Raw genomic sequence first — 13,843 nt, 5'->3', positions numbered from 1 at the left:
CTTATTGCAATACTTGAAAAGCCTAAAATTAATGCCAAAAATCTATCATAAGCCAAAATATCAAAATTTAAGCCAGATATGGTGGTACATGCCTATAATCCCAGCTACTCAAGGAGGCTGAGGCAGGAGGATTGCTTGAGCCCAGGAGTTCAAGACCACCCTGGGCAACATAGAGAGTCCTCCATCTCAAATGAAAAAGAAAAAGAAAAAGAAAATTAAATAAAGACAGAATCCAACAGGCTGTGCCTAGCCATATTGTAACTTGAGCCAAAAAAAAGTGTGCACCAACCTATATGTGTTTTAATGTGTCTTTGAAAATGTCTAATGGTTTCAATGAAAATAGTATTATTGATGAGTTTGCTTTCATTAAAACCAGGACAGTAAAATTATAACACATTCTGGCTTGGTTATAAATAAAATATGTAAACTTAAAATAATGTTGGGTTTTCATTTATCTACTTTTCAAGTTTTTCAAAAATTAATTTAATGTTCTGGGGGAAGAAATAATTACTTGCTTTACCCTGGTCCTGGTCTCAGCCCTAATACCTATTGGGTCTTTGTTTGTTTGACTTGTTTTACTGTAGAGACAGGGTCTCGCTATGTTACCCAGGCTGGTCTGCAACTCCTGGGCTCCAGAAAGCCTCCTGTCTCAGCTCCCCAAAGTGCTGGGATTACAGGGGTGAGCTTCTAACGCCTATTGTTTATCTTCTGTCTCTTCCTGCTATTAATAGAATGTCAGCTCTCCAAAGACAAGAATTTTTGTTTTATTTCCAGTTGATTTCCCAGCTTTTAGGCTAGTGCCAGGCCCATAGTAGGTGCTTAATAAATATTGGTGGGGGCCAGGCATGGTGGCTCACACCTGTAATCCCAGCACTTTGGGAGGCAGAGGCAGGTGGATCACCTAAGGTCAGGAGTTAGAGACCAGCCTGGCCAACATGGTGAAAGCCTGCCTCGACTAAAAATACAAAAATTAGCCAGGCATGGTGGTGGGTGCCTGTGATCCCAGCTACTCGGGAGGCTGAGGCAGGAGAATGGCTTGAACCTGGGAGGTGGAAGTTGCAGTGAGCCAAGATCACACCACTGCACTCCAGCCCAGTGGGATAGAGTGAGACTCTGTCTCCAAAAAAAATTAAATAAGTAAATAAATAAATAAATAAATAAATATTGGTGGAATTAATGAATGATCAAGTGATCCTCCTCCCTCAGCCTCTCAAGTAGCTGGGACAACAGGTGTGTGCCACTACACCTAGCTAATTATTTTTATTTTTATTGTTTTTTTTTTTTTTGAGACAGAATCTCACTCTGTTGCCGAGGCTGGAGTGCAGTGGCGCAACCTCGGCTCACTGCAACCACCGCCTCCCGGATTCAAGCAATTCTCCTGCTTCAGCCTCCTGAGTAGCTGGGATTACAGGCACGTGCCACCAAGCCCGGCTAACTTTTTTGAATTTTTAGTAAAGACAGAGTTTCACCTTATTGGCCAGGCTGGTTTCAAACTCCTGACCTCATGATCTGCTCGCCTCAGCCTCCCAAAGTGCTGGGATTAAAGGCGTGAGCAACCTCGCCTGGCTTAAATTTTTTTTTATTGTTTTAGAGATGGGGTCCTGCTATGTTGCCCAAGCTGGTCTCAAGCTCCTGACCTCAAGCAATCCTCCCATCTCAGCCTCCTAAGTAGCTAGCTGGGACTACAGGTGCATGCCACTGCAAAGGGACATTCAAGCATCAATTTATCCAGCATTTATTGAGTACCTACTGTGTGCTGGGTATTGTTCCAAACAGCAGGGACACAGCAGTGGACAGAACAGACAACTCCACCCCCCCACCCTCACCAACTATGGGGCTGACATTGGAGAAGGATAGACATGAAATAAAATAAGCAAAAATACACAGTATGATGGATGGTGCTGAGTGTCAAGGAGAAACTAAGGAGAAAGTGGGTGATAAATGTGAGTAGAGTTTAATATTTTATTTTATTTCATTTATTTATTTATTTTTGAGACAGAGTTTCACTCTTGTTGCTCAGACTGGAGTGCAATGGTGTGATCTCGGCTCACTGCAACCTCCGACTCCCAGGTTCAAGCGATTCTCCCGCCTCTGCCTCCCAAGTAGTTGGGATTACAGGTGCCCACCACCATGCCCAGCTAATTTTTGTATTTTTAGTAGAGACGGGGTTTCGCCATGTTGGCCAGGCTGGTCTCGAACTCCTGACCTTAGGTGATCCACTTGCCTCAGCCTCCCAGAGTGCTGGGATTACAGGCCTGAGCCACCGCACCCGGCTAAGTTTTATTTTATTTTATTTTATTTTATTTACTATTATTATGTTTTGAGACGGAGTCTCGCTCTGTCGCCCAGGCTGGAGTACAGCGGCGCAATCTCGGCTCACTGCAAGCTCCGCCTTCCGGGTTTACGCCATTCTCCTGCCTCACCCTCCCGAGTAGCTGGGACTACAGGCGTCCACTACCACGCCCGGCTAATTTTTTTTTTTTTTTTTTTTGTATTTTTAGTAGAGACGGGGTGTCACCGTGTTAGCCAGGATGGTCTCGATCTCTTGACCTCGGGATCCGCCCCCCTCGGCCTCCCAAAGTGCTGGGATTACAGGCCTGAGCCACCGCGCCCGGCCGAGTTTAATATTTTAAATGACTGGGAACCGCCTAAGAAGCCACCTGAGAAGGTGACATTTGAGTAAAGACCTAAGGGAAATGAGCGAGGTGAAATTCTGCCTCTTCAGTCGGTCAGACCTAGGGAAGGGACCACTTCCACCCCTGAGTCCTCAGCTCCACGCCAGTGCCTGGAACGTGGTAGGAGCTCCCTGAATGTATGTGGGGTGAAGAAAGGGGTGCATTGGGCACAATTTGGCGGTGCTGAGCCTGATATCAGCCCGGCCTCCGCGTGCACTCACGTCTTGAAGGAGCTTCTCCAGGTTCTCCTGCAATTCATAGAAGTAGACCGTGGTGATGAGGCCGTCACGGGACTTGGTCAGGCAGTCCCGGGCCAGCTCGATGATCTGGTGGTGGATGAAGCTGAGCACGCCATCGGCCAGAGGCAGAACGCTGTCGGGTTCGTAGGCGCGGGTGAAGTCGCGCAGCTTCTCCTCCATCTGCGCAGTGGCCTGCGGGAGGGACGGAGGAGGGGCGCGGGGCTGTGCCCGAAGGCTGTGGCCGCCAGGAGCCTGCGCTGCGCACCGAGGCCGCCAGGGGGCGCGCGGGGATAAGGCGAGCGAGAGTGCAGGCCGGCTGGTCACCCCGCGACCGCCTCGGGTCCCACCTCACCTTCGGGAACCTCTCCTTGTAGACGTGATTCATCATCACGATCTCGTTGTCGTAGGAGGAGGGGGAGCGCCCGGGGCTGCGGGGAGAGAAGCCCATTTTGTCCAGTCCTCTGCCTCCAAGCCCGCAGAGAACCCCCGCCCCGAGATGTAACCCTTTTATTCGCGGGGACAGGGGTCTCTCTAAGCACAAGTCCTAAGACCACTAGCTTGGTACGAAGGAAGAGGGATGCCTGCCCACCTGAGGCTCCGTGAGCGGGGCCGCACGGCTGGGGAGCGACGGCCACCATCCTCGTCTGTGATGCTCTCGGTGCTCCCGAAGTGTTTGGAGAGGAAGTGGAGCTCGTCCACCGTGGGCTGGTAGGGCAGCTGGTGAAGGCGCTCCTGGGAGGAGCAGGAGGACTGGGGACAGGGGCAGGGCCGGGGTCAGAGCCACCATGGGCCCCCCAACAGCTCAGGACCCTGAGCTGGGACTCCCAAGGCCGATGGGGTCACTGGGCAAGGCCAGGATCAGGACCTGATTTACGATCCTTGGATCCTAGGATCTTGGCTGGGACTCTTGGCCACAGACAGGTGGACAGGGACAGACAGGGGTGGAGACAGTGAGTCTGTTAAAGCTTGGGTCAAGTCATGAGCCTCCTCTGTTCAGAACCCTCCGTGGCTCCCACCTTACTCAGGGTGAACACCCAAGTCCTTCCCCAGTTATACAAGGTCCTGCCTCATCCTGCCCTGGGTCCCTGCCATGGATTTTTCTCACTCTCCTGCTTACTTCCTCTGCTCCAGCTACAGTGGCCTTCTTTTTTTTTTTTTTTTTTTTTTTTTTTGAGATGGAGTTTCGTTCTTGTTGCCTAGTTTGGAGTGTGATCTCAGCTCACTGCAACCTCCGCCTCCCGCGTTCAAGCAATTCTCCTGACTCAGCCTCCTAAGTAGCTGGGATTACAGGTGCCTGTCACCACGCCTGGCTAATTTTTTGTATTTTTAGTAGAGACAGTGTTTTACCATGTTGGCCAGGCTGGTCTTGAACTCCTGACCTCAGGTGATCCACCTGCCTCTGCCTCCCAAAGTGCTGAGATTACAGGCACAAGCCACCGCACCCAGCCTAGTGGCCTCCTTGATGGTCCTTGGACAAGCCAGGCAAGCTCCTTCCTCAGGGCCTTTGCATTAGCTATTCTTTCTGCTTGGAACACATCTACTATGGATCCCTCCTTCTCATCCTTCAAATTTTTGCTTCAATGTCACCCCTCGGGAAGACCTCCTCTGAATACACACCCATTATTCCCTATCCCTACTCTATCTTGTTTCCTCTTGCTTTATTATCATTATTATTTTAGAGAAGGGTCTCCACTGAATAAGGTGACTCACACCTGTAATCTCAGCACTTTGGGAGGCGAAGGCGGGAGGATCACTTGAGCCCAGGAGTTTGAGACCAGCCTGGGCAACATAGTGAAACTGTGTCTCTATTTATTAAAATTATTTAAAGTTAAAAAGAGAGACAGGGTCTCCTTGTGTCACCCAGGCTAGAGGGATGTAGTACAATCATGGCTCACGGAAGCCTTGAACTCCTGGGCTAAAGTAATCTTCCCCCCTCTGCCTTCTGTGTAGCTGGGACTACACCATGCTTGGCTAATTCTTTTTTGCAGAGACAGGGTCTCTCTATGTTGCCCAGGCTGGCTTCCAACTCCTGGCTTCAAGCAATACTCCCACTTTGGCCTCTCAAAGTTCTGGGACTGAGGGCAGGGCACGGTGGCTCACGCCTGTAATCCCAGCACTTTGGGAGGCTGAGGCGGGCAGAAAAACTGAGGTCAGGAGTTCTAGACCAGCCTGGCCAACAGGGTGAAACCCTGTCTCTACTAAAAATATAAAAAAATTAGCCAGGCATGGTGGTGGGCACCTGTAATCCCAGCTACTCGGGAGGCTGAGGCAGGAGAATTGCTTGAACCCAGGAGATGGAGGTTGCAGTGAGCCAGCACGGTGCCATTGCACTCCAGGCCCGGGCGACAGAGTGAGACTCCATCTCAAAAAAAAAAAAAAAAAAAAAAATTGCTGGGTTACAGGCATGAGCCACTATGCCTGGCTCTCCTCTTGCTTTATTTTATTTTTTTTTTATTTCGAGACAGGGTGTTTCTCTCTCCCCCAGGCTGGAGTGCGGTGGCTCGACCTCCACTCACTGCAACCCCCACCTCCTGGGCTTGAGCAATCTTTCCATCTCAGCCTCCTGAGTAGCTGGGACTTCAGGCACAAGCCATCACACCTGGCTAATTTTTTTTTTTTTTTTTTTTTTTTTTTGTAGAAACAGGGTTTCATCATGTTGCTTAGGTTGGTCTCAAACTCCTGGGCTCAAGCAATCCTCCCACCTCAACCTCCCGTAGTGTTGGGAATACAGGTGTGAGCCACCATGCCCGGTCATATAGCTGTCACCCAGGCTGGAGTGCAGTGGTGCAGTCTTGGCTCACTGCAACCTCCAGTTCTCAGGTTCAAGCAATTCTCCCTGCCTCAGCCTCCTGAGTAGCTGGGATTACAGGCATCCATGACCACGCCTGGCTAATTTTTGTATTTTTACTAGAGACAGGGTTTCACCATGTTGGCCAGGCTGGTCTCGAACTCCTGACCTCAAATGATCCACCCGCTTCAGCCTCCCAAAATGCTAGGATTATAGGCATGAGCCACCGTGCCCGGCCAGAATGATATTTTTAAACATCACATTGCTCACTCCTCTGGTTAAAATTCCCCACCCCATCCATCTCTTTTATTTTTTTAATTAGTGTGCATTATCTATAGCCTACATAATCACAATTTCAAATGGTTCAAACTGAAATTTTAGTACAATTTAATATAAAGAAATAAAACCATTCCATGGCTTCCCCACTGGATTTAGAATAAAATCTCCCTTGCTGCCCTGGCTGACAAGGTTCCAGCCTGATCAAGGTCACTGCCTGCATCATCTCTATTCCTCCCCCGCATCCCAAAGTTTCAGCCCCACAAAGCTATTTTCAACTTTTCAAATGCTTCAAGTTCTGCGGCCTCTAGAGGTTTGCACATGCTCTTCCCCTTCCTGGAACACTCTTCTCCCTTCTCTTCCATCTGCCAAACTCCTGCTGGTCTGTTGTCTTGGTTTCAATGTCACCTCCTCCAGGAAGCCTTCCTTGACAACCCCCCAATCTGAGTCACATGCCTCTCCCCTATCACCTCACCTTGTGCTACTTGCATCAAAGTTCTGACCATTCTATTTTGTGAATGCCTTCTTACTGGCTTGTCTTCCCCCATGAGGGCTGCGTGAATATTTACACTCTGGCCCAGCTTGCAGAACCCGCCTACCACATGACAATCTCATGATAAATGTCTGCTGAACATCATGCCAATGGATGGATAAGGGAACTATGGGCATGGATAGAAAAGGGAGCAGATGAAGGGACTTTGGGTGTTCCAAGGGGTGAGCAAGTGGGCTCTGGGTGAAAGCTGTGGCTTGGCCCAGCCCAGCTGCTGAAATCAGAGTAAATGGCTTAACTCACAGAGCCTTATGTCACCAGCTGTAAATGAGTGAGTCAGAAATGAGTAGGAAGGACCCTCCCAGAAATGTGTTGAGGGCAGAGCATTGGGCTCTGAGTGGGGCGGACCCATAACTCTTTAATAGATGGACAAGTGAACACCTTTGAAGAATGGGGAAACCCAAACTGTCTTTTTTTGCTTTTTTCTTTTGAGACAGGGTCTCACTCTGTCATCCAGACTGGAATGCTGCGGTGCGATCTCAGCTCAACTGTAGCCTATACCTCCCAGACTCCAGCGATCCTCCCATCTCAGCCTCCCAAATAGTGGGGACCACAGGTGTGCACCACCACGCCCAGATAATTTTTAATTTTTTGTAGGGACAAGGGTCTCCCTATGTTGCCCAGACTGGTCTTGAACTCCTAGGCTCAAGCAATCCTTCTGTCTTGGCCTCCCAAAGTACTGGGATTACAGGCGTGAGTCACTGAGCCTGGCCCTAAACTGTCATCAAGCCCAGCCTGGACTGCTGGCCTGGGTGTGGTTCTTCAGGCTGGAGGGCCCCTGAATTCCTTACCCACCGGCCCACCCACCTACTTTCCACACTCACCGAGACGGTGGAACTGGGCGTGTTGGTGCCATAGCCAGATGAAGGGAGCGAGGCCAGAGACCACCGGCGTCCGTCCGCCCTGGAACCCAGCCAAGGTGCTCAGAGGCCACAAGGCCCCAGAGGTCCCCCAACTCCTCAGGGTGTGGGTGAAGCCACTGGCCAGGGTCAGGGTGGGGGTTGGGGGAATATATCTGCACTCTAAGATTCCTCAAGGCCCTCAGAATCAAGGGGATAAAGAGGGACTCTTCCAGGCAGGCACGGGGAATTGGAGGGAGGATCCGTCTCCGCTCTCCTCCCCACGGTCCCCTCTCTTATCATTCAGAGTGGACACCGAGAACTGGAAAAGCCCCCACCCAATGAAGCCTTTCCAGAGAGATTCTAGAAATTTCCCCCAAGTGAACACTCCATGAGAAAGCTCTCAGAGGGAGACCCTTGGATCTTCTCAGAGAAAAAAGACCCCTCCCACCCCCCAACATGTTCTGACATAGAATCTTGTGTCCTTATGCTCTCGTGCACACAGACACAGTCACTGTTGCAGCCAAACCCATTAATGTTGGTGTGACTATCAGGTCAGGCTCACATACTGGCAGTGCACACATTTACACTTCACACACACGAAGACACACACTCACACATGACTCAACACAGACACCCACACGTATTGACTATCCCATCCATGGACCCAAATATCACACTCTCACACACTAATGCACAATCACGCGTGCAAGACCAGACATGCACTCACCTATAGACACATGTGCTTACACTCAGTACTCACACTCGGACACACAGACTCACCCAAACATACTCCACACTTCCACATTCACACAGATGCACATTCCAGACACTCACGCTCACTACCACACATTGAAACTTGCACACAGCGACACACTCATTCACACTCGCATGCAGATGCACACACACAGGGACACACATCGGCGTGTGCTCATGTGAGTGCACAACACACATTAGCATGTGCATGTGTAAGCGTGTGGCTGTGAGACAGTAAACTGGATGGGCGCGGTGGCTCATGCCTGTAATTCTAGCACTTTGGGAGGCCGAGGCGGGTGGATCACCTGAGGTCAGAAGTTCGAGACCAGCATGACCAACCTGGTGAAACCCCATCTCTACTAAAAATACAAAAATTAGCCGGGCGTGGTGGCGGGCGCCTGTAATCCCAGCTACTTGGGAAGTTGAGGCAGGAGAATCGCTTGAACCCAGAAAGCGGAAATTGCAGTGAGCCAAGATCCCGCCATTGCACTCCAGCCTGGGCAACAGAGCGAGACTCTGTCTTAAGAAAAGAAAAAAAAAAAAAGAGAGAGAGAGAGACAGTAAACACTGTGACTCTGTGTTTACTATCTCACAGCCACATACTCACACACGCTTACACCCACACACAGATTGCACGCTCACCTGGAGACATACCTGACTTGCTCCTCTCACATATTCACAGATGCTTACAATCCTACAGACACATGTTCACACGTTCACATTCGCAGATTCGTGCCATTGCATAGGCACGTAATCCCTCACACAGTGACAATCACACACACACACCAGCACACAGACTGCACAGTTACAAGGACACACACACACCACATTTATTGGACTCCTCCCTTCCTCCTTCCTCCCAGCAGTCCCCTCGCTCAGTCCTCCCCGCTTGCGGATAAACATGTGAGACCCTATCCCAGAGCCTTGTCCTGGCTCTCTATTGCCCTCAGCTAAATTCCATGGTCAATAGGCGGTTCCCCCACTTTCCCAAGGGAGCTGTCTGTCTTCACAGTCTCCTTTGACTCTCACAACACAGCCTTCATCAGCCTTTGCACTGATCCCCATTCTCTGGCCTGCCTGCCCTATTCGACTCAGAGGGTAGAGACAGGACGTCATTGACCCCATACGCCCAGCTCCTAAGAACATAGCAGGTGTTTAGACACCATTTTTAGAATGAATAGGGTTCAAAGAAAAAGAGACAGGCCCAAACTCCCAGAAAAGTTTCTCCAGAAAACATCAGAGAAACCTCTCTGCCTCCCCCAGTTTCACCAAAGGCCCATAGAAAATTCATTTAAGGACACCCCAGAAACCCTAAGAGACCCTTGGAAAGAAACCTGAGATTCCTCCCCTTGAGAAACAGCCCTAGTCGTCCTCCCCCACCTCGGGGACCAAGAGTCCCTCGATAGGCATCGCGCAATCTGCGCTTGCGCACGTCATCTTGGCTGCCCCGTCCTGTTGCTATGGAAACACCTGGCCAGGAGAGCAAGGCTCGGAGAGACTAAGACCCCGCGCCCAGGGCGCAAGCGCTTTCGACCTGCCGCAAAGGGAGCCCCACCGCCTTCCCCGTTCCAGATCGGCGATTGGACCCCGCCTTCTTATAGGCCCCGCCCCGAAGGCTAGGCGCTCCTTCCCGCTGAGACCTTGGGGCACTCGCTGGTCCCCTCAGGCCCCAGCTCGGGTGCAATTAGGAGGAGAACAGATGGCGGCCCAGACAGTGGTTGGGGAGGGTCTGCCCAGGGTTCTGGGGCCCTGGAGGGGAGGGACTCACCTTCGGGAGGAGGCAAACGAGAAGTGGGCGGGGGTGTTGGGGGAGAAGTTTCGGGGGCTGTCCAGGGGACTGCTGCCTATGAGAGAAAGAGGGGGCAAATCCCGTCAGGTCTCTCGTTCCCTAAAGCGGCGTGCAAACAGCAGCATGTCCTGTCTTTAGTCTAGTCCCGCCTATTATGGAGAGACCACGCCCCTTCGCCTGTGGCCCCGCCTCTCTAAATTTTTTCGTTGCCGAGTCAGCCTGGCCCCTTCCAAGACGATTCTGGCTTCATCTGGGATGGCCCCGCCCCTCAGGTACGACTCCTCCTTTCTGTCCGTCCCACCTGAGTCTCCGCCCACCTGAGTCTCCGCCCCCCAATGACCGTCCCTCTGCGACTGACCACACCCACACAAGCATGGCCCCACCCCTTATCCAAACTGGTTCGCCTCCATTCAAACTGCGCCCTTTCCGTAGCATGACCACGCTTCCTCGCCTGAGGCCCCGCCTACTGTAGGCCAGTCCGCACCCACCAAGTCTCTACCACTGGCCTCACCTAGGTGACCTGGCAGCGGGGAGTGGGGTCTCGGCAGCGTGGGTGAAGTGCTGGTCAGGATGAGGCTTTTCCGATTACTGGTGCGGCAGCTGCGGGGAAGGTAAGGCAGGGGGGCCGGGCCGGGCCGCAGCCCAGTGAGTTCTTGAGCCCCACCAGCTGACCTCCTGTCTCAGATCCCCGCCTATCTCCCATCCATGTGTGTTTGGAGGCTCCCTGGGAGGGTTTCTCGAAGAAAGAGGTGGTGCAGGCCTCGGCAGGACTGTGTATGGCAGGGGATGTGCATATGACATGTGTGTGAGAAACTCTCAGTATGGATTATGTGTAGCACAGTGTCTGTCGTGGTGTGATAGTCACTGTGTCTAGGTGACACCATTGGTGATACTGAGCGTGTCTCAGTCTATGCGTGACATTCACTGTAGGTATCCACGTGTGGCATCCACTGTATGAATTCAACAATGTGTGACGCTGAATGCATTCTAGTGTGATATGTGTGACACAACGTGGGTTTATCTTGTGTGATACAATTTGAGCATTTGTGTGTCTATGTGACACAGTGTGAAATGCCACTTGTCCATAACAATGTGTGGTGTAACACAGGCAGGTTGTATTATTATTATTATTTTTCTTTTAAATCAATGTCTCGCTCTGTCGCCCGGCTGGAGTGCAGTGTGCAGTGGCTCACTGCAGCTTCAAACTCCTGGGCTCAAGCAATCCTCCCGCCTCACCTCACCCTCCTGAGTAGCTGGGACTACAGGTGCCTGCCACCATGCCTGGCCAGGATGCATGATCCCCCCTACATGTATCTATGTCTTTGTGTGGCATTCTGAGTCTGTGTCCGATACTGTCCTTCCGTCTGGGTGTGACATTCACCATGCTTGTCCATGTGTATGTAGCATCTATTGTGTGAATTTAACATCTTGTGACACTGTGTCCAAACATGTCACCACATTTGACATTCTCTAGGTGAGTCTTGCATGTGATAACGTGTGATTTTGCGTGGTTCTGTCTCTGCAAGATCCCTACATCTGTTTATCCTGATGTCAGTGTGACATAGTATGTGAGATACCTAGATATGACATCGTGTGTTGTGACATTCTTGGATGCATGGATGGGATATTGAAACACATGTTTGCATCTTGGATGACATAACTGTGTGTGTGGATCGCCATGTAAGTGACATCTTACTAGGTGTACACGACGTGGTGCCCCTGTGTGTCTGTGCATGGTTCTGACCTGTGGCAGCTGCAAGGCTAGGTATGTGTGGCACCTCCCAGTGTATCTGGGCCACTAGGGCTGTTGTGTGTATGTGTGTGACATCATGTCCTGTGTGACGCTGTGTGTCACTATTTTCAGTGTAAGGCTGTGTTCGGGGGGGGTTGTGTTATGATAACCACCCCCTTTTTTCTACCCCTCAGCATCCAGCTCCCGAAGAGGGAGCCCCAAGCCCCTCCGTCCGTCCCCTCACCCACAGCCGCAGTGACTGAGCATATTAGCGCGTCCAGGAGCACGCGGCATGGGAGTGGGGGGAGGCCAGGCTGCGGCTATTGTTCTGAGGGTGCCAAGCCCCCCAGCCTCCCCTTCTTCCTCTACCCCCACCAGGCTGTTGGAGCCCGCAGCGCCAGCAGACAAAGGCGCCACAAACCCCCAGTGGCGCAGCCCCCTCCCCCCGCGGCCGTCCTCTCCAGCGTGCAATCCCCCCAGACTCGGCCCACACCACCCCCCATTCAACCCCATCCCCGGCGGGAAGGCGCAGCTGGGGCACCTCTGGCGCAGCTGGACCGGGCGCAGCATCCCGGGCCCCGCCCTGCAGCAGCACCCGGAGCGGCGGCTTTTGCGGGGAGGGCCGGGACAATGTCTAGGGGATCGGGGGTCTACCTCTTGGTGCGGCGGAACATACTGCCGCCGGGGAAGGAGGGCATCGAGAAATTAGAAAGCGCGGTCCAGAGAGAGTCAGACATGACCCGGCGGCGGCGACATGGTGGCAGGTGCGGCAGCAGCGGCGGCGGCGGCGCGGGGAGCAAGCGCGCGGGGCGGAGGCTGCAGCCGCCGCAGCGGGCAGGGGAGGGCAGGGAAGGGGAGGGCCCTGCGGCTGCAGCCGGCCGGGAGGGGGCGCTGCTGCGTGCCGGCGAGCCAGGCCCCGCCCGCGCACTCGCCTGGCGCCCCCACCCCGGCGGGAGAAGGGGCGGCCAGCCCCCGCCACGTCTCTCCCCAGGCTCACCTGCTGCTTTTCCGGGGCAGGGGCAAATCCTTCTGGAAGGCAAAGGGGCAAAACGATGAAGGTCAGCGTGGACCTGCCGTTGCTGCCCACAAGCATTATCAACTCCCTGGAGGAGCAGAAGCAGGGTAAGACAGGCCCCTCTTCAGCACTGTCACTTTCACCCTTGGCCATGCACTGCGGGCCAAGTTTCTTGGGGGAGAGGATCCCTGGGTGATTCCTCTCCTGACCCTCAGAGACCAACAGAGGCCCAAGTACACAGGCGGGGCGCCATATAAAGGCAAGTGAGTTGGCATATCAGCGTGTGTTTGTGCAAATGAAATAGGAATCATTATTTGAAAAATATGTCTTGAGCACCTACTGTATGCTGACCCAATCCTAGGCACTAGGGACACAGTAGTGAATAAATTACAAGTCCGGTGTGGTGGTGTGCACCTCTAGTCCCAGCTACTTGGGAGGTTGAGGCAGGAGAATCGCTTGAGTCCAAGGCAACACCAGCGTGGGCAACACAGCAAGACTCTCTGTCTCAAGGAGAAAAAAAAAAGTTTCTGGCCTTTTGGGACTAGTATTTATAGGGTAAAGGGGACATTAAACAAGATTAGTGTAGAAGTGAACGAAATCATTTTAGACAATAATTAGTCTTATGAATAAATTAAACAGGGTGATGTGATGGACAATGGCTAGGATGGAGACACATTGTCAGACAGGGCTGCTCTGTGGAGATGACTTTTAAGCTGGTTGCTGAAAGATAAGAGCCAGCCATGGGAGGATCTGTGGAGAGAGCATTCCAGGTGGAGGGAACTGCAAGGGCAAAGGCCTGGAGGCGGGAATAAGCTTAGCGTACTCAATGAATGAATGAAAGGTTGAATGAATGAAAGGTTGAAAGAATGAATGACTCATCTACACCTCAGCAGATCTATCTGACTCCCAGATAGAGTCATAGAGTTGGGGTAGGGGGTGGGGGGTAGGTAAGTAGAGTGACTCACAACTGAGATTTAAATGGGAACCATGGAGGCTGAGGTGGGAGAATCTCTTGAGCTCAGGAGGTCGAGGTTATAGTGAACTATGATTGCACCACTGCTGGAGTAAGACACCCTCTCAATTAACAATAAATAAATAAATAATGAAAAGTTTAAAAAATAAAAAAATAAAAATGGAAATTCAGGTGATGGCCGCGTAGTCATTTTTTATAATGACAATAATAA

The 13,843-nt window shown here is 51.9% G+C and overlaps 1 protein-coding gene across 3 annotated transcripts in view; it reads right to left on the bottom strand.

Moving 5' to 3' along the window:
- MAST1 (microtubule associated serine/threonine kinase 1) overlaps positions 1 to 13,843 on the bottom strand; it is a 41,111-nt gene that overhangs the window by 24,007 nt on the left and 3,261 nt on the right. Inside the window, exons 2-8 of one of the 3 annotated variants that reach the window (XM_034946328.3) lie at positions 12,642 to 12,670; positions 10,424 to 10,512; positions 9,892 to 9,967; positions 7,353 to 7,431; positions 3,504 to 3,664; positions 3,267 to 3,342; positions 2,897 to 3,106 (exon numbers count right to left, since the gene is read on the bottom strand). In XM_034946328.3, the coding sequence (XP_034802219.3) occupies positions 2,897 to 3,106; positions 3,267 to 3,342; positions 3,504 to 3,664; positions 7,353 to 7,431; positions 9,892 to 9,967; positions 10,424 to 10,512; positions 12,642 to 12,670 (720 nt within the window). Of the gene's footprint in view, positions 1 to 2,896; positions 3,107 to 3,266; positions 3,343 to 3,503; positions 3,665 to 7,352; positions 7,432 to 9,891; positions 9,968 to 10,423; positions 10,513 to 12,298; positions 12,492 to 12,641; positions 12,674 to 13,843 lie in introns of those variants that run through there. The other 2 variants (XM_008967668.5, XM_008967667.4) reach the window with 2 other exon arrangements.

Source organism: Pan paniscus, chromosome 20 (genome assembly GCF_029289425.2).
Source record: "Pan paniscus chromosome 20, NHGRI_mPanPan1-v2.0_pri, whole genome shotgun sequence".
Taxonomy (NCBI): Eukaryota; Metazoa; Chordata; class Mammalia; order Primates; family Hominidae; genus Pan; species Pan paniscus.
The sequence above is the reverse complement of the archived record's forward strand: the minus strand, read 5'-3'. Positions and strand labels throughout refer to the sequence as shown.